Here is a 27,434-nt window from a genome sequence, read left to right on the forward strand (position 1 = left end):
GAAACAGGTTTGCTCCATGACAGCCATAACAGTACACATGTATATAAAGATCCTGAGTAAAAAATATCATCCCACAATATTTTGCAAAACAGAAGAGATTAGTAAACTACAAACTTTAGAGTCTGTTACCTCTCAGCAATAACTATGAAAAGCAACATATGTGGCACGCCACCATAAAAGCTGATAGTAAAAACAGTACAAAGTGATATACGTACCCTGGCTATTTTCGAAGTCTCCATTTTGCAAATGTAATAAGAAACAAGGTTAATACCAGAGATCATCTGTAATGGGAAACTACAAGTCCAAGATGACATAGCAAATGGGGCTGGCCAGTAAGGCACAAAAGCCTTCCTTTGCACATTGGTGTCTTACAGGTTTGCAGCAAACAAACTCAACCAATGTCTGAAATGGGAAAAAATCAGCAGTCTTACTGTTTATATAGAAGGATTTTTTTTTTCCCTTTTACTGAAAAGTGATGGACATAAGGAAGGTGTTTGTGCGATATAAAGATTCTGACAAACCTTCATTTACACACCAAGTTCTATTTTGTAATGTGGTGAGTGAAATGGGCAGCTGATTTATACTCTGGCTAGATGCAGGCAGACACGGTCATATTTTTCTAGACAGCTTTGCCAATGCAATTTGATCATGACCTGCACTGCCCTTGTTATTACAGTCCTGGATCTCATTTGGGGCAGAGAGAGACTGCCAATTGTGGCAAGGTGTGTGGGGTGTGCTGGCAATTTTAATAAAAGAGATTTTAGGAATTAGGATGAGACTAAACTCATTTTCACTTATAGCCAAAAGGGATTTGAACCCAGAAGTGCAAAGCCAGTGGCATTAACCTACTATACCACCTAGGGAGTTTAATACCTTGGCTTGTAATGTTTATATCTCTACTTAAGAGCTGGCACTCACATTTCTTCTGCTACTATTTTCAAACCTAATTCCCCTCCTGACCTGGGCAATAGAAACAATTCAGAAAGCGTTGCAAATGACAAGAGACTGAGACAAAGCCTCTTAATTCAGTGGAAGTTAACATGAAAGGCAATCTAGGGACACATTTTATTTTACCTCTGTGAGAAACACAGTACGTTCCTTCTTACCAAACCTCCCTGTTAACTGAAGTACAGTTATGTCCCAAGGCTTGTATTCTTCTAGATGAAGCTGTTAAGTGGCTTCCCAAAGTAAGTGGCTTCAAAGGGACTGTGCTCCAAATGCCATGACCCCTTTAAAGCCAGCTGGTTTGTAAACCTGGCTCTTTCTCCTGTGCTCCCTACTCATGGGCCAACAGCACAGGGTTTTGGCACTCCCGCCACAATCATCCAAAACAGACTGTCTGCAGATTTAGGATAAGAGGGATTGTGTCGTCTTGTAAAGTTAGTCTCATTAAAGGGGACTCTCACTAATAACTGAAACATTGAAATGAAAGACTAATACAAAAGTACTTAGATTTCTCGTGAGAGGATGGTCTAGAATGATAATATGTAGTCCTGCCATGAGTAAAGGGGACTAGATAACCTCTCGAGGTCCCTTCCAGTCCTATGAGTCTATATTGGAATTCTGTTAAAAGTCAGCAATTTTGTTTGAAAACTATGCAAATCACTAAATACTGCTCCTAGAACTTTCCCTTCTGCCACTGTAACCCAGAGAATCTTATACAGTTGCAAACTCCATGGCAGGTCTAATAGCTAAACAGTCTGAAGAGAACATGACCATTGTTCAGCTATTAGCAATGTGCTAGTTTAATAAAACCTCTCAATTTTTAATCCTTTGCACTGGTGCCCAAGTTACAAATCTTGCCACAATTCAACATTTTAAAAACTGTACCCATGAATCAGTTACAATTATGCTGTCAATACAATAATCCTCTAGGTTGACAAAAGTTGGCCAATCTATTATATTTTAAACAATAAAGGAATAGGAAATATAATAATATTCAGCATAAGATTTAACATTCTTATAGCTTCATTTGCTGATAGCATAACCATTTAGGCTTTTTTACATTTCCTAAATCTGATCCCATTTTAAGGAGCAAGAACAATTCAAGCAAATACAAATAAAAACAGAGTCATGTTACAGGCAGCAATAGTCAAGGACAAGAAGGCAATTGATTTGACAAATTTAAGGCCAGCTATTTATAGTTTGAAATATACTGTACTTTTTCATGGCACTTAAAACACCAAAAGTTAGCAGTGAGAGACAAAATTAAATAGGAGTATACAGATTTAAATGTGTACTATATATACACACACATAACTTGTTTCTAAAATAGAATGAATGTTTGTCAAGTTTTTCCTGCCCAGCTACAATTAGTTCTGAAAGATCATTTGTGTTTGGCTGCCATGCACACATCTTACGTAATGTCACTGTTTTACTCACTCTAGAGCAAACTGTGACTTGTTAAATCCAAAACAGACCACTCCTTAATTGGTTAAGTCACTAAGGATCATTGAATGCCCCAACGTTTTTTCCTTAAATACAGCTAAATTCAATTATTTCTCAAGAGAACAGCAAACACTTTCCTTAACAATTAGCAGGCTGTTCTATTCTACAAAGCTCACTGTTATACAAATCAGATTTTGGTCATGCAGCAACAGACCATCCTCACAATAATCTGTCTTGTATTTCAGTCAGTCTAGAAAAAAAAGAAGCACTGTTCAATGTTTCACTAACAGGTCATCCTTGCCACTCCATACTCCAAGCTGACAACAGCAGGCTCAGCTTTTGACAACTCCTCCATGTATTCACTGTAGCGATTGTCTGCTGTGTTGCTGCCCTCTATAGTTCGAATGGAGTCATTCATAGGTAACAGAGGCGTCTCCTTCTTAAAGCACGGAGAATTTCTAAGTGCTGGTGAAACAGGATAGACAGACTGCAATGGTTCCTTAGTGAGGAGTTCTTCTGGTTGCCGGTTTCTTTGTTTCATTTTCTGAAATATAACAGGATCTATTAAAATTATTGTTCCTAGTACCCAGCATTTCCTGGGATAAAAATAAAAATTTGAAGCCAAGCTAATTAGACGACTTTCAACACACTTGTCCAAAGCCACGTCCTGACTGGTTGGTGTGGCCTTTTGAGCAATATCGTACCACATCATATAACAGATCACCAACTCCCAGCTACGCAAAGTGGAGTTTTCAAAGTAGCTAGAGACACCAATTGTGTAAAAATCCTGTTAAGTACCTAATGTATAACAAAAACTAAAACAAACCAACCATTCCTCAACATTCAACCCAAGAATCTGGCCACATAAGGAAGCCAAAACATTCCCTTTCAAAGCAGAGTATAATAAATTAAAATGGGTCAAGATTCAGTTGTGAATTTCCATGCAACTGTAGATAATTACTAAAAAAACAAACAATCAAGATGTTAGGAGAGAAAATATTTGAGATAATCTAAAAGCTTGATATTCTAAAACATTAATTTACAGGCTTTAAAAAGGAGGTTTCAGATTACTTAATCTGGATCTGTGACATTATGACAGGATTAGCCTAACAGAATCCTTATGTTAAAAAACTTTGCTTCCCAAAGTATCATACATAGGAGGAGAGAAACTTCAATTTGGCATTCCAAGATTTTTGCTACAAATAGCAACACTGATTTGTTCATTTGAGAACTTTGGATGGTTAATGACATTTTAATTTCAAGTTTTCAGCATCTTAATTGATCACTATGAAAAAGTTTAGTAAAATATACTTAATCAACCCTAAACCCTGCTTCACAAGTTTGTACTAGAATAAGTGACAATACTTAGCTACAATAGACTTGCCAGATAACAATTTAAAGGGCTGCACAAACAGCGACCTTGTGGTGGTCACGCTATGGGCATGTTGTGGCCTGTGGTAGGCTGACCCATCTCCAGTTGGATCTATTCTAGTCCTTACAAATCCTGGCCGTATGTTGAAGAGACATCTTTCCCCGCACCCCAACTCCCCGATCTTCAGGTTACTGTAATGGTGGATATGGTGGAACTAAAGAAGAAAAGGACCAACAAAAGGCAGGGGTTGAGCATGAGTTAGATTACCCAGTTGGAAGATCAGGAGAGAATGGAGGAGAGAGGAGGGAGGAAAAGCACCTGTGCCATATTAACAATGGCTTAGGTAACTAAAAGATTTCTATTCTCCTTGGTTGAGATTATAGAGAAAGGATGCACAATTGTAAGGATGTGTGATTAGATATGTACTGTATGGCTATCAGGGAGAGAATTTAACCAGTATTAAATGAACTGCTCTTCTGGTGTGAGGCTTTTCCTGCTACCAAAGGACAATACACAGTACAACAGGAGGACAGAATCATTTCAGTTTAAGAGCAAAATGTTTGGAGCCTATGTAATCTTGTATGACTACCCAATGCCCCCCCCCCCAACACACATACTAAAAACAATGCAAACTAAACTTTACTTTAAAAAAGCTACACATAATAAGTGCTGCGTCATATAAGGCGGCTATCAGTTTCATTGTTGTAGGATTATGAAAATGAATTTGTCCTTCAGGTTAGAGCTCAGAGTAAGTTTATTTCTTATTTACAATACTCACAGCTTCCAGTTCTTTAAAGTCTTTCTCCAGTTGTTTATTTTGTTCACTCATGGTCATGATGAGATTAAATACAGATTGCCTAGGGTGCATACTTCGGTCAAACTGATGGTACATATTTCTCCAGAACCTGTGTGTACCAAAACACAAAACTGTTTTAACAAGCCGGTCTAACAATAGAAGTGAAGCAAATATAATGTACCTAATGAAACTTACTTAAAATTGAAGGACACTGTGTTAGGCTCCAAGAGGACAAGTTTCTGAGAAAAATCTCGATTGTATAGAGGATTAAGATACTTCTTTTGTTCATCCAGAAGGAATGGCCATAAGGAATAAGTTTTCTCTTTCAATCTTAAGGTAAGCAGAAATAAGGTCAAGACACTAACTGTGGGTGAAAAGTAGTAATACTAGCTCTCAGTCTTACAGTTCATTTCAGTCAAAACAATAAATCCCAACTAGACTGTTGCTTTTCAGCTCCACAATCGCCAGAAATGCAGTCATGAATTTAGAATGAGACAGACTATCCAGTTCTTCTATCCATCCATCTTGTGAATTTATAAAACTCCCTTTCACCCGGGTGGCCAAGCACCAAATATTCTTGGGATAATGGAAATTCTGAAACAGTTCTCACGTCACCAACTACTTCAAGAACATTTAACTTATTGTATACAATATAGGTAATAAATCTGAGACTGATTATTGTAGCCACCACCACATTCTCTATGAGACTTATAGTAACAAGATATATCATTACAGGGTGTAATCTTCCCCACTTTTTAAAGAAGACTTAATATAAGGCTCCTTGGACCTCTCTCCAGTCCCTGTCATACATCTTGAGCTCAATGACACCTATACCTCAGTTTTAGCCATATCCCAGGAATAAACAAAAATACTAATTTTATTATTGGGTTTAGAGTTAAATAGTGCTTTAGGAAACAATGCTTTACATAGTTGCAAGAAATGACTCTGAAAGGGGGAAAAAAAAAAACTTGGGCACTTCAGATCACTGGACAAAATAGTAATAAATATTCAGGGAGGAATAATTCTGAAGTAGAAGGAGAATGGGCTCTGACTTAAGTTTTTACCCCTCATTAACTTAAATCATTTTGGAAAAAAAAGCTGGGGGTGGGAAGTCTGAAAATACCTTCATTTTTCCCTTTATGAAATATGGGTACGTGCGTTTTTCCTTTCAAAATTGGAAAGAGGTTCTCAGACGTGTGAGAATCATTGGTGCTTTCCAATGCAGTTCAGCTACTTTCCCCCCATTATAGATCATGTCTAGTTGCTTTTATTGAGAGTCCCAGCTGAAGATTTATACAAGTTCTTAGTTTACTGGAGTAAATGAAGAACATTTGCAATAAGTCAGCTTACTTTAGTTCTTCTCGCTCTTTTTGGCAGTTTCCAAGGAAGTTTCCAAATTGGCATGAATGGACGTGTTCATGGATCTGAAGGAGAAAAGCTTCATTGTATTCAAAGGCTTGTGGAAACTGCTCTGTGAGATGCCACACACCTTCTAAAAACTGAGTGAACACGGGAGAGATTTCCTTGGGGTCACCATCCAATTGACCACATCTACAAAAAGTTCCACAAAGACATCAGAGAAATCCAGAAATTGTTTTTAAATGAGAACAAGTTTTTTAAAAACAAAAACCACCCACTGACAAAATCTTCTGCATTTATTTTGACTGGACAGTCAGGAAATACATTCATTTCAATAAGGTACATGTTTACGACCTGTAGGGCAACTCCACCCCAGATACGTCATGATGTGGAAGGGCACTCCAGGACAAAACACCATGTTTCATGGACCTATCTGGCTAGAATAGCAGAGCCACGAAAGAGACAATTTTGTTTTCAATTTTTAATTTAATTAATGGGCTCAGCTTATGCAGCTCAAGAGAAACTGGCCTGGTTTTAGAGGAAAAATGGTGTCAAATTTGGCTTCTAAATCCATGTTGAGATAATCCTTCCTCTTCATCCTGAGTTTTCAGCATCACATAATAGACAGACAATTATATTTGTAGTGAATAATATCCAACAGAAGGCTAGTTAAGTAGCTCTTTAACATCTGGTATTGTGATAGGCCTCAGTGCTACACATTCAGAATCTACCAACTTGAAATAATTGGTAGTCTCCCCACTGTCTTTGTCAGAGCAGATAGGGTATATGTCTGCACTGCATCTAGGAGCGAGCATCCCAGTCCAGGTCCAGCGACTTCTGCAAGTGGGGCTCGTGCTAGTATGCTAAAAATAGCTATGTAGATGGTGCTTTGACATTGTGGCTTGGGCTCTGAAGCCTAGGGGTAGGTGGGGGGGCTTCAGAGCATGAGCTTCAGCCCAAGCCACAACGTCACAATCTATGCAGCTATATTTAGTGTGCTAGCACAAGTCAGTGGACAGGCTCACTCCCATATGCAGTGTAGCCATACCAGAGGTTTCCTAGGTGAACTATCATTGCTGGCAGGACTTTGCTCCAAAAGACCAAGAATAAAAAAAGACCAAAAAGAATTGGGAATTTACAGACCTGATAATAAATTATTAAATGTATATGGAGCTTATCAACGGAACATCTGACAATTAACAGCAATTATTTAAGTGGTATTTTCAAATTCATTAATATATGTTTCAAGAAAAAAAATACATTGCAACAAACTCAGCTTCCTTAGCCTACAGCACAACTTAGTTTCATATATTATGAATGGCTGAAGAAAAGTTATGAATCAGTGCTGCAGTCTCTAAACACACATATGCAGCTCCAAGCCGTCAAACTCAATGAGTTAGATGCCCAATGACTACAGGATTGACAGTTCTAGGGCAACAAAAGTGAGGATCAGACGCCACAGCGATGGACACCTATAAGAGCCTCAGTTGCTAACTTTTATCTGTTTTCTCTATTGTCATCCAATTCTTGGTAGCCCTGAAGTTTATATTTGCGATATGGAAACAAATTATCCCATGGGCATTTGAGTAAGCACCAGGTAACAAAACACACAGCTTGTTGCAGAGCTGGCTTACTCAGAGGCACAGAATCCTAGCAACGCTGCAGCAGAATTTAAGTATAAGGAGGTTCCATTAAAAAAATATATGTGTATCAATGAAACAGTGATGCAGAATATTGAGCCCTGTTTAGTCGCATATGCACAACTCAGTTGCCTGTGTGATACCATTGCACGAACTGGCAAATCTGTAAAATTCTACTTTAGTTGAAAAATGTTGTTTACCTGTCAGAAAATTTGTGTCCAAAAGAGATCCAGTCCTTCTCTATCAAAACCTAGAAGAGAGAGGCATCAGATGTAAAGAAATTATGAACTTCTAGATCTGTGCATTTATACTGACAGATCAACTATCTATAGGTTTTGTTTTTATTTGAATTTATTCACTGTGTGTTACTGCACTTTACACCACTTTGCATTTCTTTTGGTTTCTTGGCATAGTCTTCAATACCTTCAAGGACCCTCTCAAAGGACAGCTGAATGAATACATTTGTAACAACTCTGAAAACTTGGTTTCCATTTTTTTTAAAAAGTTTCATTGTTAGTCGACTCAACTGTCTGCCTGATAATCATTATAGTGGCTATGTTAAACCAACTCCACTTTTTAGAGTAAAATAGAGCCCCATTAATTCACATAAGTGACTGGGAGACAGATGGTTAATAGCTGATGTTTGCAAATTAGTGAGTAGGTGAACAAAAATGCAAGATGCATGCATTACCATGTGTACTTTGTCAACGGTAGTTTAATTTATAATACATAACAGTATCATAGTAAAATATAATTAAGTACATTTTGTAATAATAAAATCTTGGTAACGTTAGGAATGTAGGGACTGCCCGATCAGATCAGATTGGCATCCTGCCTGAGAGTGGCCAATACCAAGTACTTCAATGGGGGGGGGGGGGGGAGAGGAAGAGAGGAAATCACTAAATCCTATAATTGTGCTTTATGAAATAATATGCCCATAGCAGAAGTTCCTCCCTGGCCCCAAGCATTTATCAGTAGTTATATATCCCCCACCTTTTCATCCTTACTGACTACGGATGTTCTCATTAGCCATACAAATAGCTAATCCTTTTTTTGAATCTGACTAAACTCTTGGCCTCAGTGATATTTGTGGCTGCGAGTGCCACGTTACTCACTCGTGTTCTACTAATTTTAAAAGTTGCCTTTTAAAATTCACTGTATCTCCTGTATTGAGAACACGTAAGTAGAAGTGCCTGATTTTCCTACTCTTTTTGAATATCCCTATTTTATCTCCTCTTATTCATCTCCTCTCTAAACTAGGATGTCCATATCTTCTCATTCATACTGTAGTCTCTCCATACACCTAATCATGGGTCACTCTCTTTCTAAATCTTTTCTATTTCATCTTTTTTAGGAAAGAGTGACCAGAACTGAACAGTGTTCCGAGTCATCACACTAGTATCTGCCACAAAATCTTTGCTGAGAGATCCCAACAATTTTTGGTCCAGATTATAAAGCATGAGATTTAGGGTGCATGGATTAGCAAATTACTACTATAGTTTAAGCACTTTAGAATTGTAACATTTCATAGGCAATGCTTTAGAATCCTGGTGACTATAACCTCAATCCTGGGATATTTATCTTACCTGCAGGTGTCTAAGGAACTCTATAGTACTGCTGTTTATAAATTAGGTTCCATATATAATTACTCTAAATACGCACTTTGCTGTTCATGGACTGTTTTGATTAAGGGTATACATCTCTTTTTTAGAAATATATTGAACTATATGGAAAAGAATGAAGATTTCTGTGCATCAATCTAATCATTTTTGTTTTGTTACAAAAGGCATCGGTTTATGCTGTTACGCTGCATGCTTAGGATGCTTAGATTTAGGGTGTGAGAATAAAAAGAACCATCTAGTTGTATGAGTAGATGCTTACCATGAAGCCTTTGATGGTTCTGTAATACGAATCCAACAAGAGAGATCCAAGGGAACAAACTTGGGAAGTCCTGTCCCACCCATCAGAGCAATGAACTAGCACAGTTGCATTTTCAACTGCTATTGCCTGTAAAGTGGAAAACAAAGCCTAGCAACGTGTGTTCCAAAAAGAGGTAAGTTCCTAGGTAAATTCAAAACCTCATTTTATTCCAAACCTACATCACAGCCCATTTTTAACGGCAGCACTTGAAGCTCATCTGGCAATACACACAGAAATTATTGTATTTGTGAAAATATGCTGCAGTCAGTTAAAGCTGGGATCTCCCCTATGCTATAATGCTCCCCATAAAGATCACAGGATCCAGTTTCCTGCTTGCCCATTGAAGGGGCAAGAACTATTAACGTGATTTCTCATTTTATTTTTCCACCTTCCACCGCTTCCAAGAAGTTAAAGTACCCAGAAGCATCTACAGTTTCAACGGACTGCTAGGAAAAAGCCTGACTACACATCCCAGAAATCAAAAGCAAATAAGGACTACTCAGCTTTTTTTTTTTTTTTTTTTAAATCCTCTGTCTACTCCACCCCTCAAGAATACGGAGGCATGTGGAGCAAGTAGACTCAGGACTTGTCTACACTACAAGTTATGTTGCTCAGAGGTATGAATAAGCCACCCCCCTGAGTGGTGTAAGTTACTGTCCACACTGGCAGTTATATGGGTGTGTTATGTCAATGGGAAACCTTCTCCTGGTGCCATAACTACCACGTCGCGCGGAGGTGGTTTTATTATGCCAACGGGAGAGCTCTCTCCCATTGGCATAGAGTGTCTTCACCAAAGGCACTACAGCTGCACCACTGTAGTACTTCTAGTGTAATCTAGCCCTCAGTCAAATAGGAATTTATGCCTCATTCGTCTAATCATTTGCAGGTCATGTTTAAGAGATGTGCCAGCATTCTAACCTCTAAATAGCCCCAAGCCTCAAGTACTATTTCAGCTAGTAGAAAGTTCTGAAACAAGAATTAGTGCTTCACAAAATACAAAAAAAGTATTTTCTACTTTTTATGAGCCTCATGTATGTGTGATTGTGCCAGATTCACATGCACTGAGACATGTCTTTCCACAGAGCTCTATCAGCAGCATCCCACAGCATAGATATATGTTTCCAACATGCCAAAAAAAGTACACACTTCATGAATTCATCCATAGATGAAGTCGTGCATGTTAGATTTAGCAGATAATAGATAAAACAGCATATAGTAAAGAATGCCTCAAGGTGACAAAGACTGCAAGGCGTAAACACCTCAGAAAAGCACCAGGTACATTAAGAGCCCCAGCACACTGACATCCCTACTTAGAGGTTGATACCGCTCTTAAAATGTGACCTGCAAATATTTAGATGTTAAAGAGAGTAGCGTACATATAGATTTGTTCTAATGAATAAGGGCACTGAGCATACAACCACTTCAACTACCCTTTCCCTGCCCACTAATTCAGGTCCCCCAAAGTCACAATCAATCAGCTATCTATTCCAGTGTCACACTAACATGTTGTTCTGTGACAAAGGTATCACAGAACATCACTTGTAGCAGCCTATAAATGAGTCAGGGTTTTAATTATTATATGATGTGGATTTGCAAAGATTTTATATCTCAAGAGATATAACAAAAGTAGCTGGTTTAAAGCTGCAAACCACACCATGTAATAAAAAAAGTTGCTTACCCTATCCCTATAGGTCAGCGCCAGTGCAGTTCTTTGATAGCTGTGTATCGGAGTATGTTGGGGGGGACTCTGAATAGGAACTGGCTGATTTGACTCTGAAAAGACTTGAACTAAAAGGAAAGAAAGAAGTAAAGTTAGAGTTGTGGGACTGGTCCCCTGCTCACCCCTACTACGTGGAACACTCAGAACATTTAGCTTCCTGCATCCCCATATTCATATATTTGCAGGTCAGGTGATCTCTAAACTACGGCTACCTAGCATAAAACTTGGGTAACCTAACATCCTTTCTTCACACTGGTAGGTGGGCAGCCTTCAAAGAAACCTAAAGTATTCGGAGGCACATCTGTTCTCTCGAAATGTACAGAAACATGTTCTGTTTGCACAATGATGTACTTGGTGTGTAGTTATTTCTAACATAATTAAGATTAATAGTGAAGCAAAATATCAACCACTGAGACTATAGCAGCAGCAGCCATCCCCAGTTTATACCTGATAGAATGGTGACAGGCAGAACCATACTTTTCAATCACCATCCCTCCCCCAGAGAAAGAAGGAGCATATGAATTACTTTGGCTAAGATGATAGCAGCATCCAATACAGCTTTGATATGACGCAGCCAGCCAGAGTTCTCCAAACCAGACAAGAAACTGTTGACAGACAAAGCTTTTGTACCACTAACTGAAATAGAAAGAAAAAAGCCATTAAAACTTTCTATGGAGCTGTAGCTCTCTAGGTGGAGAAAAATACAATAATTACAGGATAGGCTGATAATCCCCAGAGTTTAAAAATCTATTTGAATTATTCTCCTCTTTTGGTAAAAGTCTAAGATTCCGAATGTTTCAGAAATGCAAACGAGAGTAATAAATACAATTTTTCATCTAAAATAGATCTTGCAGATATCTGATCATGAGTTACGGAAGTGAAGAGATACTAAGTCACCAGTGTGGTCAAAATGTAATGACAACATTCAAGGAAATAGGATTAGTGGCTCCCAGTAGGAAGAGCTACCTAACCTAACAGAGGAAGGATAGCACAAGATAAACACGCCACAATCCCAACAGCCTATCAAAAATATTTATCCAGGGAATAAATCACATAACCAGACAATGTTTACAGTTTTGAACAGTTATAAATGATTACTCCAGTAAATCACTTTATTTAAATAATAAAGTAAATGTAGTGCTTGTATAGTGCAACGAACTGACGACCTTGGACAGTGAAGCCCTTTGTGTATCTGCAGAACAGATGCACTGCCGCTTCCTTACTATAAGCTCCTCCATATTGTCTCACTAATGTACCTCAGATGTGATACTGGTGGCAGTGGGGGAGGGAAATTAAGGGGAAATCATTAATAGGAGAGGGTAGTTCACCCTCAAATCATTCTAATTTCACTCCTATCTTCCGAGAGTATCAAATGGGTGCTTCATTGCTATTGAACGTGAAGGGCTATTGTTTTTTTTCTGATGCGGACAATTGTCAGTCCACAAGAAACAGGACTTAGGACATCAAGTAATCATAAGACAGTAATAACTTTTTGCCTGTAATTCACTTTGAATCACACACATAACTCTGACTGCCAACCAACCAATCTGGCTTGAACCAGGTCATGTAAATCAAAATAGTTTTGCACTGTTGATACTAGCTGATTGAGAGGTCTGGCCATCAAAAAAAGATGAAACAGTTACCCACGTGGCTACCACAAGATCACATGACCATGTGAGTTAAGAGAATTTTTAGCAGAGAGCGAGTGAAGATGTAGCACAGTTAGTGCAAAATCAATCCTTTTAGAACTGGTCTCTGATTTCTGAGTGTGAAAGTAAGTGTAGGTACATTTTATAGCACTCAGATGTCAGAGTATTTTATTTGTAAGTACAGTCAAGAATTGCAACATTTATGTCCTATTGAAAAATCAGGGGTAATACATGCATGTTATAAACCCCAATGGTTTTCTCCCGTAAGCCATCTGACATGCTAACAGAATTTTCCCACTTCCACCCAAGACACATTACATGTTAAGGAAAATAGTTTAAGACAAATGACTGAGAATTCATAAGAACTTATTGCCAAGGAATTGTGATTAAAACTAGCACCTACCCCTCAGAAGTCCATAACAGACATTACATTCACTGCTGTCGGTAACAAAGTTTGGAAGTTCCTTGGTGTTTTGCATAGACTAACATTAATAGACCAATGACGTGAGATGGTCACTTATCCTATTTTTAATCATACTCTGTTACCCGACAGAACAAAAAACATACCTTCTAAAAGTTTCTGCAGGCTGGATCTCATTACGTGAATGTTTTCAATTCCAACAAACTGGAATCTAATGTTAGCATAGTTGTCTTCATTTTCATAGCCTTTACCTGCTGCTCTGTTTGCCATTGCATTAAGCTTAGTGGAAGAAAACGCAAATATTTAAAACCAGGAGTTAAAAACTAAATTGTACAATCAAAATATAGATTAAGTAACCAAGCATCTTCAGCAGGACACTCGGTTAAAAAAACAAAACTAGCACACATATACCAAACATCCTTCTGGATATCAGATTTGTGGCAGACTAATCTGAAAGGATTACTCTGACAGGAGAATGACACAACATGTGGGGGGGATATGATACATAGAAGACTATGAAAAGTAAAAACAATCAGATCATGTTGAGAGCTGACCAATCTGAATACTATATCCTAATTCTCCTTTCCCCAAATCATAATTGCTTATTTGAAAGATGCCACATCGTAATTAGCCTAAAAGAAAAAAAAAGTTAGTACTATGAAGTGTTAGGATACCTGAGGTGTGTAATTTGAAGGGGAAAAAAGATCAGTGTAATATGATATCTACAAAATTATGAGGTACAAAAACAACTCCAACTGGGCTGGCTCCATTTCACTCAACAAGTGAGCACTTTTTTTGGAGGCTCCCCTCTTGTGCTCCAGAATCTAATGTTTTACAATTAAAGTTGAATCTTCTAGTCCTTATGATCAAATAAATTTAAAAATAAGAACTTCCGAGTGGAACCAACAAATGTATTTGCCAAAGTCTGCAACAATGGCTCCAATAAGTATCAGCTGCACCACTCTCCTCAGTGTAGTCCTAATGCTGAGCTTTAAGAGCTGATCAGATATGATTAACTATTTTATTGTTAACCAAAACATGTAAAAAAGAGAGGAGATCTACAGTCTACTTTAAGCAAAGTCTCATTTTGATAACAGATATGGGTGGAGTTTGCTTATAAGCAGAGTTTAGGAAATAATCACCACTTGATATGCCCATCCCTTAATCTGATTAGTGACCAAAGAAGTAAAGATGTAGTAATGTGAAATTGCTTACTGAAATGTGGTATCTAAACAAACTCTAGGGCTTGAACACTGTCCTGCAGATGCTCTCTCTAGGTTTTACAATTTCTGTCTCTTAATTTCTCCATGCTCCATTGAGGCATACTCACTATAATTCTACCGGTGTGCGCTTGGTTTGTTTGGGTTTTTAAAAACAGCCCTCCAGCTCCACATCCAATGTTATTATAAAATTCAGATCAATGTTACACATTTCATCCCAGTTAGATAGTTAAAAGAAGTTTTAAAACTCAGGGTCTAAAAAAATGGGTGCCCAAATTTGACTCCTAAATCTATGTTTAGGCAGCTAAATAAGTGGCCTAATTTTCACAAGTGCTGAACACCCAACAGCTCTCATTGACTTCAATGGGAGCTATGAATGCTCAGCACCTTTTAAAACAACAACATTTATTGCTTGAATATGGAGTCTTGCACTGTAGGCACCCATTTTTAAAAATCTTCACCCAAGTTCCTAGGTGAAATGTGTGTTTCGTTTTGGTTAGCTGCCTGAATAAGAAGAGTTACCAAACTCATCTCACATAGATCATGATCATCATATGAAACAGTAATACTTTTGGTCATCAACTGGGACAATTCTGAATCAATGATCTAGAGCAGGGGTTCTCAACCTCTCTCTTTCTGAGGCCCTCCCAATATGCTATAAAAACTCCATGGCCCACCTGTGCCACAACTGTTTTTCTGCATATCCCGTAGATTAAAAGCCACTGTCGGCATTAGGGGGTAGCAAGCAGGGCAATTGCCCGGGCACGCCACAGGGGGCCCCGCAAAGCTAAAATGCTCAGGCTTTGGCTTCAGCCCCGCATAGCAGGGCTTGGGCTTTCTGCCCTGGGCCCCAGTAACTCTAATGCCGGCCCTACCCTCTGGTTTATTTTGGCGGACCCCCTGAAACCTGCTTGCAGATCCTCTAGGGGCCTCAGAACCCTGATTGAGAACCAATGCTGTAGAGATTAAATAGCATGATACAGCATACGCCCAACACCTGAGCTACATAGTGCCCCCAACGGCACTTCCGTATGTATAAAGTGATCAAGTAAAAGGTATGTAAGATGAACCCTAAGCTGCAACCCTGACAAAGGTACGTACCTTAGGTCGAGTGTCCATGACATACATGTAGTGACGAGCGGGGTTGGCTATACTGATTGCATGCAGCATATTTTCATCCTCCAGACACCTGGCACTGAAACCTGAGAGAGGTTGACTGCATCTGCAAATGGCAGCCTAGTACAGAAAACAAAGAATCGGATAGCAACAGTATATTAAGTAACACCTCTAAAAGAATGCTTCAGATGTGTATTCTATAGAGCTGAAACAGAGTAAATTCTTTTATTTGGCAGACTATGAAGTGAAAGATAAGCTAAGAACTAAAGCAAAGATGCTCTAACTTTTTACATCAAAGTACACTTTTATAGTAGACCTTAAATTTAAGTCCCTGACTGCTGTTCATGGACTTCGAAGATCACATGGCACTTTGATAGTGTAAAGGTTTACCAAATTTTGGAAATAAGCCCAAAGATCTTAGACATCTGTTTACTTCCTAAAAAAAATTAAGTTTAACACACACACCCATTTTTCTTAAAATAAATGCCTGTCTCATATGTGTACACTCTCAGGATGTTTTCTATTGAATTATTCTCCCCCTAAATACAAGATGAATCCACAATCATTTTGTTCTCTTCTACACATCGCTCAATCTCCAGCCTGGCCAATATAAAAACTGTAGTTCTCTCTTTGACAGCAGTGTTCTTTGAGGGGTGTATCACACATTCCCTGACAGGTAACACCCACAAATACATCCACTCTGTGGATACAACTGGCAGTTGCCTATGTGTAGCTTTACAATACTGGCCCTTCAGAAACTGCTAAACTCACGGGAGCAGTTGACATAACTGCTATTCCCTCGGATATATATCAGGATTGAGATTGACTGCTGCTGCTCCATACAAACAACGCTCCTCTATGGAGTTCCACAGGACTTGATTTTCTCTCTTCCTGCCCTTCCTCCCTCTTTAACAAAATATTTCCATGGTTCACAGCATTTTGGAACAAAAAGATTTTATTCTTGACATTCCAAAAAGTACAAAAAACACAGAGGATCTGATCATCAGCTAATCTTAAAGGCCCTATTTTTGGAACTTTTAAGAGATTCAAATGACTAGTGAAGAATTTTACAGTTGGCTAAGGATGACCTAAGCATCTCATTAGCCATCAGCAGTGTCAGAGATTAAGGAACTAGGATTGTTCTATTAACCTGGGTTATTATACTTACCTCCCTATCTTTCCTGGACCAATGGCATCTGTTGGGAAATAGTTTTAGCCTACTTGTGCTGAAAAGAAATCAGACTGTACCTCTTTATCTCTGTGATAATATGATAACACTGGGAATCTTCCTTTGCTTCTAAATTTGGAGCTACCAACGATTACGGGCTTGCTTGCAGTTCTGGGAACATAAAGTTCTCTGGGATAGGATTCACAAATCTGCAGGACAAAATAAATGTATAATGTAAGTGTTTCATTTACAGACTACATCAAATCTGGTGCAAGATTGCTAACAGTGGACTGCTGTCCTTGCATGAATCATGACAGCTTTGTGGATAAGAAGGTGGTTATAGCAGGGCTAGATGACACAGAGGTAAAAACACTTGCACCTGTCATACAGAAATATGCCCATAATCTTTCCTAATGTACACACACCAGAAGTGATACATGGATTAAAGGGTATGAAACGATGAAATCAAAATCATACACTGTGGAAGGGGACTGAGACACCAGCGTACAGTCTATTAAAATGAGACCACAGAGAATAATTCCACAGTAGTAGTATAGAAAGATCACACCCCTTGCACCTATCCCCAACTTCACTTATGCAAGCGTAGGCTTCTCCCTCACTGAACAACAGGATTTCCATGGCCTTCCCTCAAAATAGGACTGTCGTTGAGGGAAAATGAGAAAGAAACCATGCTATCCAAAGACTATCCCAACGTCAAAAAACCGAACGGGGAGGGAGAGAGTCACAAGTAGGCTCTCCCATCTTCCGCATCCTTTCACTTTATGCAGCAAACTCACGACTCAAAGGGTATGTGGTTTGCAAGGCATTGCAGATAGTGTGTTGGCCTGGAATCTGAGGTTATAAAATCAAATAGGCATAAAAATAAACATGTTTCCTCCACTGCAACAGATTCTCTAGTATCCTTTACCTCATAATCACGATTAGCATCGGACAACTGCCAGTTAGAGTTTGGCACTCCCATCCGCTTGTATTCTTCTGCAAGGTCAATGAGCTGCCAGCCTTGCAGCCGCTTAGACTCATTTTGTTTTGGATTGTAAGAGAAGGCATACAGTTCATCGTAGCTTGCTAAAGGAAACAAGAAAATAAGATATTATGCATGGAATCAGATCCCAGTGTCGTCATTGTCAGAAAAAGGGCAGGAATAGTTGAATTCATCGTCTGATGATTATCTTTGTAGTTCTGTGACAGGGTAAGATATTTTATAAATATTCATGGTGGGTAAACTTTTCAAAAATGCCTAAGTCACTTAGACTAAGCCACTTTGGTGCTTTTGAAATATATTACTTGGTATGTAACTTCCGCCCCAAAGAGTTTACAATCTGAAGTCACACAAGTTAACTGACAAAGAATGATGAATGGACATCAGCACAGGTAAGTGTGGTGGAACGTAGGTTTCAGTATTTTCTACAGAATAGTGAGGTTCCTAGCCATAAATCAACTGGGACATCTTCAAGGTTTAAGGGGCAACATTAAGAGTAGCACAAAGTTAGGAGCGGATTAGAGATAAAGCAGGGGTCTCAAACTCAATTTACCTTAGTGCCAGTGCCAGTCCTCAAATCCTTCCAGCGGGCCAATAATGTCACTAATGCCGCCCAGAACCCATCCCCCAAAACTCTGCCCCCCACCTGCCTAAGGCTCTGGGGTGGGGGAGGAGGTCTGGGGTAAGGGTGCGGGCTCTGGGAGGGAGTTTGGGTGCAGGAGGAGGGGGTGGAGGTGCAGAAGGGATGAGAGGTTGGGCTCTGGAGGGAGTGGAAGGTGCAGACTCGGGAGGGGGTTGGAGGGTGTGGCGATTACCTGGGGCTCTAAGGTAGGGTGGGCTGGGGGGGCCTCCGTGCGCTGCTGCTACCCCAGGCACCACCCCTGCAGCTTCCCATTGGCCACAGGGGCACTGGGGCAAGGGCAGCACGCGGAGGCACAGCCCCGCCCTGGGCCACAGGGAAGGGCCAGCAGACATGTGAAGCGAGCAGGCAGACGCCGCTCAGCTCCACTGCGTTGCCGGAGCCCCGGGCCATGTAAATAGCCTGGGGGGATGGGGGGGAGTGCCCGGGGGTGGCAGGTGGGGCCAAGGGCCACAAAACTGCTGGAGCCCCGCAGGCCACATTAGGGAGGTTTGTGGGCCGCAGATTGCCCGCGGGCCGGGAGTTTGAGACCCCTGGAGATAAAGGGTAGTCAGCAGAAAGCTTAGTAGTAGCTCAAAGAATGGGAAGAATTTTAAAAGATGAGGGCAGAAATGAATGCAGGTCCAAAATTGTGGCAATCTTTAGAAGCCAAAAAAAAAAATCTTACATTTTCTAGTGGAATAAGACAAAATTTTCCTAACGATTGATCTGATACACAGTTTATATATTGGATTTAATATTTAGAACTGTTGTAAACAACAAAATACAGAAGTAGTTTTTTGGAGAGATCAGATATGAAGATGACAAAAATCAGTTATAAACCTACAAGGATCACTACTGTGTTATTCTCAAAATTTCAGCATTCATTTTCAAAGTGTTTGTTACTAGTTTCATAAAGCTTCACTATGTAGTGAAGGAGCGGGGTTGGGGGCCTGGGGGCCAGTATGCACACGCATGCTGCAGCTCCTGGAAGCAGCGGCATGTCAGCCCTCCGACTCCTACGTTTAGGGGCAGCCAAGGGGTTCTGTGTGCAGCTCCCATTGGCGGGAACTGTGGCCAATGGGAGCTGCAGGGCTGGCACCTGCAGACAGGGCAGTATGCAGAGCCTTCTGGCCACGCAGGAACTGGAGGGGGGACATGCCGCTGCTTCCGGGAGCTGCTTGAGGTAAACACCGCCCAGAGCCTGCACCCCTGAGCCACCCCAGCACTGATCCCCCTTCCTGCCCTCTGAACCCCTCGATCCCAGCTCAGAGCACCCTCCTGCACCCCAAATCCCTCATCCCCAGTCCCACCCCAAAGTCTGTACTGTTTTACACTGCTGAAGACATTTCTAGGGTACAAGGCTTGGGGGCTGGAGGAATTGGTTGGAATCTCCCTCTGTATAATCCATGAATGGCTTAGAGAGCATTCATGCAACTCAGCTGGGTGTCTCTCCCCACAAGTTGATAGCTGAGCGATCACAGCACCTGGACGGGTTTGCTGCTTATCACTGGCATAACATTGTGAGAGACAGCCCAGGCTGAAAAGTTTAAGGGGACTCAGCGGTCCCACAGTCTAGGTTATACCCCGAGGGATGTGACAACCAGCAGTGACTTTTATAAATGCAGTTTCACAATCACTTAAGATCTCACCTTCTCCCATACCCGTATGTCAGCACACTCAAAACTACAGAATAACAGTTACCAAAACTATGCACAACAGATCAATGGCTTTCTGTGTTTATGCTGCTCAATTTCAGAGACTTTATAGAGGCCTCACATTTAATAACAGAAATAGCACAAAGCCCAGAGTTGTTTTTCAGAATGGTGGCACAAACATACACTGCAAGGTCTTGTGCACTTGAAAGTCATACCTGGTTTTGACAGTTGCAGCAACGAGTTGTAAATGTCATGACAATCCCTTTCTCTGGGAACAATAAAGTGAACTACCCTGAAGTTCTTGCACTGGATCACAAGAGGGCAGCCTGAAGTAGTCAAGGCAAGTTTCTCCACTGCAGCGATATGATGATGTAGTATCTATGGCACACAAGAATTCATAATTCAAGTCTTACTGTAAGATGTTAATCAATAGCACTTTAAAATATACTCTTGAAAAGAGACAAAGTAATTGTTAAACATAACTGAACAAGCTAGTCAAAAATCCTAATACAACAGGTTTAATTTGTTAAAGAAATCCCTGAAACTGGCATTGTGGTCAACCTATCCTAACCATTTATTTGAAATTATGCTCCTTCTCTTCCCCTAAACTTCAAAGGATTACCAGTATGTCACAAACTTCAAGTGAATCTCTTTCTTCACACATAGTGCAAAGGTAAATCTTCAAAAAGGCAGGCACTTTCTATAAAGCTCCGTTGGCTGAAAAGCTGTATCCATTTAGGTGTTGGGAAGATATGCAGTTGGTTGCTTTCCATGTCTGGGAGTGCTCTTAAGTTCAAAGCATCAAACATTTTTCCATAGGAAAATTTCATTTTTGCCACACACACACACACACACACACACACACACACACACAAAATCAATTTTCTGTCATGAAAATCAAAATGGGGGTTCCTCAGCTCCCTGTCTAGAAGGCTTTTGTCAATTTTGCTTTCCTTCTGTAGGCTGTGAAATTGACACAATTTTACAGGAGGGCTGCTCAGGTTGAACACCCTAGCTTTCGGCCTCTCCAACACCAGAGCTGATGGCAGTGAGGGAGAGACAGGAAGGCTGAGCACCCTGCTCTTTGACAAGAGCCTCTCAGGCCTGCTGTCAGTTTCATTTTCTGCCAGATTATTCCAGGCCAGCAGCTGTGAAGGCTAAAAAGTTTTGGTTCTCCAGAAACAGAATTTGTCTTGAAACCCGTTTTTGTGAAAAAAATATAGCATTTCACCCCAGGCCAGGAGGAAAACATGGAATCTTTTGCAGGAAGGGATTTCCTCAAACTTTAGTTTTAAGGAGTTGGACCACTACTTAATATGCAGAAGATGGACTTTCTACTGAAGAATGTGAAGGTTACCTTACATTTATGCCTATAACTGTAGTTTATGTTAGTGCTCTTTACTTCTGACATCTATTCCTAGAATCAGCCTCTCTGTACCCACACAAGTGTGAGCTAGGAGGCAGCATAATCTGTTCCTGGGGAACAGGATGAAAAGAGAGAGATGAGAAAGATCTACTATGAATTATTCTACAGCTACTCATCTGGATGATCTAGATGTTAAACTCCAAAGTCAGTTCCATACAACTTCTCCCCCACCAAACTACCACCTCAACCATAATACATGTCCTCTGACGGAAGAAAAAGTTAACATAGGAATTTTACGAAATTATTTTATACAGACATGTAAACACAACAGATCAAATATGGAAAAATGCATGTGAGATTTAACAGCTGTGCCCCTATGCAGGAAAGCCACAGATGCACTCTGCTTCATCTGAGACAGTGAAGGGAGCATACTATTCAGTCCTCTTACTACCACAGTTGTTTTCTCCTCTTAAGACTCAAATAAAATTAGACAGGAGTTTAAGAAAGCATTTTGCAAGACATGTATTTGAGAGGATGGGACTAGATTTCAACAACAGAATTTTATACAGTGGAACCCAGTTTATCCGATCTAATTGGGACCGGGGCCAAACCAGATAATCAAAAATCCAGATAATCCAGAGAACGGGCAAAGAGCTTCAACCCCTGGCAGCAGGGCCCAGGGCTGATAGTGGGAGCTGAGCCCTGCCACCAGGGAGTTCGGTTTGGTTAACATGGAGAGCCGGATAATGTAGGCTCAGATAAATGGGGTTCTACTATACTAACAATGATTAAAGATGCTCTTCTATTGAACTAAATTTATAGAAAGCGTATATATAAGTTGTACCGTGGATAGAACTGGACTGACTTCAAGGATGTTAAAATGAAGTAAAGCACAATGGGAACAATCAGTGCTTTTGAACTTTTTTTTTTAAAACACTCATATACAGCACCTTTCGTTGTGAAGGATTCCAAAGCTTCTTCAAAACTATATACTGTATCCACAGAAACACTGAAGCACAGATTCCTCTGAGAGCACGGGCAGCAGCTAGCCAAGCAGGTAACCAGGATACAGGACTACGGTCATAGCTGAGAAGCTCATACCTTTTTGAAAAACCTACAAGATCTTTACTGTTCATGCAGAACTGAGACCTTTGGGTTTTGTTGTCTCATTTAAGGCTACAAGGATTTGAACCTGGAGTTCAAGGAAATCTAGATATGTTAAACCTGATGCTTAGATCACTAAACAATCTCCTCTCATCTGATAGCACAGAAAGTCAAAGAGGTAGAGATCTAAACAAAGTCACCACACACACACACAAATGGAGAACTAATTTGGCATGACCATCTTTGAATAGACAAGAAATGGAAATTAGGTGCATAATTACTTGATTTTTAGAGATACTAAGCACCCACAGCTCCCACCTTTGAAAATCAGGCAGCTATTTTTAAGTGCTTAAATAATATGGATTTATTTTAGACACCCATGTTTGACATTAGCCATAATGACAAGATGCAGCACTTAAGCCTGGTCACTGGTGCACAGTAAGTACAGATTATGGATCTGTTCCTTATTGTTTGTGTGCATCATGAAGTAGGGGAAAATATGAGAGAAACTATATCCAATTAATTATTTCTTTAATTACATATGCACAAGAAAAAAAAAAGGAAAAGAAAACACATTTGGAGAAGCTGCGTATTTTCAGGCTACAAGGTAATGCATTTGATATCCTTACCCAAGTCTCCTTCTGGCTAGAGTCTATAAATAACAGATGAGTTGCTGTAAGGTACAGAGTTCCCGTTAATGATTTGTTGCTGGTGCTGAAACGGTCTATTAATTTCACCTGCTCTACCTGTAAGAGGGAAAAAACAAACATTTTACAGGAAGTAAAAAACGACTGAACATCAGGGTGAAAAACCTTCCCTGACAGTGAGATCTACCAGCCTGTGGAATAATCTTGAAAGTGGTGGAAGCTCAAATGCATTGCACATTTAAAACTACATGGGACAAATACTAGGAAGCAAGCAATAGCAAACAAATCTGATTTGCCAGGAACACTAGCTAGATAACCTAGGTAATCCCGTCCGTTCAAGACAATGCACAATAAAGACACAAGGTTAGGATCATAAGTAGATTCAATTCTCATCTGTAAAGTTAAAGTTTTTCAGATAAAGAGTCACCTTCTGTTCTGCTACGTATTAGGGATTATTTTCCACTAGGGTTGATCGGTGTATTTAAGAACCGTTTTGAAAGCAAGAGGTATAATTTGCTAAAGTAGAAAACTTGTAGCATCCAAGTCTATCTGAAGTATAGCAGCAAATCCTCAAGCCACAGTAAGTATATTATCCTATTATGTAGAGATCTCGAGTACTGAATTAACATCTTTTTTTCCTTCTGAGGTTTTCTGTATCCCTGTCAGAGCCCACGGACCAACTTGCCCTGACTTCATTTTCACTCTCGCTTTGTACTGTTCCCACCCTCCAAAACCTAGGTCATGGTATAATGACTTGCTCTCTGGTAGTGAGCTGGAAACTCCCAGTAAAATGGAAACAAGGGCTACTATCAGCAAAAAAAAGGAGTACTTGTGGCACCTTAGAGACTAACCAATTTATTTGAGCATAAGCTTTCATGAGCTACAGCTCACAAGCTTATGCTCAAATAAATTAGTTAGTCTCTAAGGTGCCACAAGTACTCCTTTTCTTTTTGCAAATACAGACTAACACGGCTGCTACTCTGAAACCTATCAGCAAAAAGACATTCTCCTAAAATGGCAGAGGAGTTGTTTTTAGACTAGAAAGCTCTTGCAGGGAGAGATTTCTCATGCTGGCACCCAACCAAAAATCTTCCCATCCTTAACCCCAATAAAGGAATATATCATAAAAAGGGGTTTTAGATAGCCCACAATTTAGCTGGAGTGAACAAAGCTCTTTACAAACTCCATAGAGTTTGTTTTACAAGAAACAAATGTTACATGATCCTATATGTGAAATACCACAACACAAAAGGACTACAGTGAAAGGCTGGTCTGTGTAGTCCTCATTATTTCTTGGCAGGACTGTCTCATTAGTGCCAAGTTAGAGCTGTGTTGCTAGGGGCCCAATGCTACTCCCATTAAAGTCAATGGCACAATGCCCAATCACTTCTCTGGCAGCAGGATCAGCACCCAGCAGAGGTGGCTGTGACAGCATAGATAGAGCCCTGGATCAGCAAAGCAGGCATCTGCATTTCCTAGATATTACCTTGATAATGCAGGCACAGATAACTGTATCTAGATGACCCCAAATGGTACAGATTTGATTGTTAAACCACTAAAGCCATTTAAAAAAAAAAGTCAAGTGCAGTGGGAAGGATAGGTTGTGTGCACACTGTTCTAATGAACCATTAACAGTATGCCACACCTCAAGGGGGGGGGAGGGGGAATTAAAACAAGTCATAGTTTCTCAGTTGTATAGAAAAAGGGATTTAAAAAAAGGATACAATATAAAAGATGGCCTGCATTTGCAATATAAATAAAATTAAAACAAATTAAGAATATACAGCAAAGAAAATGCCAGGGGGCATCACTCTAAGTAGTTTGGAAGCAATATTTTGACAAAAAATTACCTTGTCTCTAAGAATTTTAGAGAGCTTTCAATAGCAGGATAGAAAACAGTCACCCCAACAATATATGAAATCTATTTACAGTAACCAGAGTCACAGGAGAGGGCCGAGTAATTGATTGGGACTGATAGTGATGATCAAAGACTGCATAACAAAGGACATGTCTGAATGTTCTCTAATAAGATGGCTAGTACATCACAGAAGAAAAATACAACAATCAAGTCTTGCCTTCCAAGTGTTTAAAGGGTGATTAAACTCTGAGGAGTAACTAAAAATGGTATTCTGTCATTCCAGGTTTACTGTCTCGCCATGACTCCATATCAGATTTGCTCAGGTTACAAATAGAGATTTCCTGCCCTCAACACCCTTACTAAATACCATGCCTGCAAGCTCATCCTGAGATCCAACAGCCAAGTTGTACTCTTTCTGACAAGTATTACTAGTAAAAGACCCTACAGTGGAATTGACTCAGAAGTACTGATGATCTTTGAAGCAGAAATTAATCCCATTACTGTATTGTTCTACAGTAGTAAAGATAAAAAGTAATAACTGAATCATTTCACTAAAATAAGATTTGAATTGGAATACACATAAGAAACAGATCTATGGTGCCATTTTTGCACAGTCTCTTTTCTGAGCATAACCATACTATTTCCTTAGGCTAACCAAAGAGTGACAAACTGTCACTCCTGTACAATGTAAGTATCTAAGTACATTGTAAAAGCTTGGCCAGACACTTGTAAAGTTCATTTCAGATTTGTTTTAAAAAAGTCAAGAGCACCATAACTGGAAAGTCCGTCCACAGGCTGAACACAGTTATGTGTATGGCTTTATAGATTATAGAGTCAGTGATAAGAAGACTGGATGCATGTGTCAACAGTTCTCATTGGTAGAATACTGGGCCCAACAATTGCTGCTCTTTAAATATTCTGTGACTGTGTGGTTAGGCTCCAGTGCACCACTGTTATTGCTCCACTGAGCACTAAGGGAGCACTACCAGGGGAACTGAGGCAGAAGCACAGGGACTGGGCTCCCCTAACCCCACTTCACATAGAATCCATCTCACTCACACTTCCCTTTATCTTTATTTTGCATGTTTAGTTCGAAGATGAACAATGGATACAATTTTGGAATGTATGTAAGGATTTAGGAGCATAAATCCCATTTTCAAATGCAATTTAAGCACTTCAAAGCGTAAATCTCATTGAAAGAGAATGGGATTTACGTTCCCAAGTCAATTAGGTGCTTTACAAAATTTTACTCAGTATGTGCTGTAACAGCAATGAACACTAACGGCAACTCCAAAGTTCCAAAGAGAATTTACAATTATAAACTCAATCCACAATAAAATAGCCTCATTACTGAGACTGGAAAGGGAAGGAAAGGGAACTTCATGATTACCTCTTCAGGTTAATGTTCTAACTGCCAGCCCATTGGTCTAGAGCTGCATGTCATTGCATTCTTGCCACTAGACCCACTATAAGTTCGGCCTTCAAGCCAGGATTCCATTTGCAGCATTCATAGTTTGTTTAGCCATTTACTATGCCATCCATGTGGAAAAACAAAATCTCCAAAGAGCAGTCAGATTAAAAAAGTAAATATGCCTCCCATAACAGTCAGAACAAAGTCCAGCCTAAACTATTATGCAGAAGAGATTCACAAGATATTTATATTTTAATTGCCCCACTTCCCATGATAGATCTGCTTACATTTATTATCAACTGGTATATGCCTGCCTGCCTTCTTCCACTCCCACGCACATTATATCCTCCAAAGTTTATTTTGAAAAAAAAAAAACACAACAAATAAACAAAGCAAGCACATTAGTAGACATGTTTCATAATTGAACAGAGTCCTTTCATAACCAACCTTAGTCATTTCTGCCAATTAAACCCCACATTTTAATGTGAATTATTTTAGCAGGAATTATTTCAAAATAATATTAGACTCTGACAAAGCACCCTCAAAAAAATTCATGACATACAATTTAAATTTCCTTTTTTAAAAATTACATTTTTCTCTCTTCATCTGATTTTTGACAAGAGAAACTAAGGCCCAATTCCTGCAATTGACTCTGTACAGTCAAATCCTGTGCCCATCCTGAGCCTCATTGATTCCGATGGGATTGGGCCTACACAGAGCTAGGTGAAGGTTTGTTGCCAAAATAACTGCTTGGAAATTGGTGAATCCAGCCAGCTAAACCAGTTTCCTGTCAAATGTAAAGTAAAAATATCTATATTCTGGATTGCTACTTTCATTTACAAGCTGTAGTAAAAACAAAATTCTCAAACATTACTTAAAATGACAATGTTCCTTTCAATCTATTCACTTGTCTCTAGTATGTTAGTTTTGAGTAAGATAGTAAGTCTTAATTTATGTAGCTTTGTTGGCAAGCAGCTGACTGATCAGACCCTCCCCAGCCAT

The 27,434-nt window shown here is 39.7% G+C and overlaps 1 protein-coding gene across 2 annotated transcripts in view; it reads right to left on the reverse strand.

The window, feature by feature from the left end:
• Positions 1 to 732: 732 nt before the first annotated feature.
• The window catches only part of MTMR6 (myotubularin related protein 6), a 29,046-nt gene continuing 2,344 nt past the window's right edge, over positions 733 to 27,434 (reverse strand). For both annotated transcript variants that reach the window (XM_074958581.1, XM_074958572.1), the window contains exons 2-14: positions 23,146 to 23,262; positions 20,262 to 20,424; positions 17,698 to 17,855; positions 16,850 to 16,978; positions 15,587 to 15,721; positions 13,412 to 13,544; positions 11,722 to 11,831; positions 9,437 to 9,562; positions 7,756 to 7,805; positions 5,907 to 6,107; positions 4,752 to 4,886; positions 4,539 to 4,665; positions 733 to 2,932 (exon numbers count right to left, since the gene is read on the reverse strand). In XM_074958581.1, the coding sequence (XP_074814682.1) occupies positions 2,672 to 2,932; positions 4,539 to 4,665; positions 4,752 to 4,886; positions 5,907 to 6,107; positions 7,756 to 7,805; positions 9,437 to 9,562; positions 11,722 to 11,831; positions 13,412 to 13,544; positions 15,587 to 15,721; positions 16,850 to 16,978; positions 17,698 to 17,855; positions 20,262 to 20,424; positions 23,146 to 23,262 (1,845 nt within the window). In that variant the 3' untranslated portion in view covers positions 733 to 2,671. The remainder of the gene's footprint in view (positions 2,933 to 4,538; positions 4,666 to 4,751; positions 4,887 to 5,906; positions 6,108 to 7,755; positions 7,806 to 9,436; positions 9,563 to 11,721; positions 11,832 to 13,411; positions 13,545 to 15,586; positions 15,722 to 16,849; positions 16,979 to 17,697; positions 17,856 to 20,261; positions 20,425 to 23,145; positions 23,263 to 27,434) is intronic.

The sequence above is a fragment of the Natator depressus genome, chromosome 1, assembly GCF_965152275.1.
Source record: "Natator depressus isolate rNatDep1 chromosome 1, rNatDep2.hap1, whole genome shotgun sequence".
Lineage (NCBI taxonomy): Eukaryota > Metazoa > Chordata > Testudines > Cheloniidae > Natator > Natator depressus.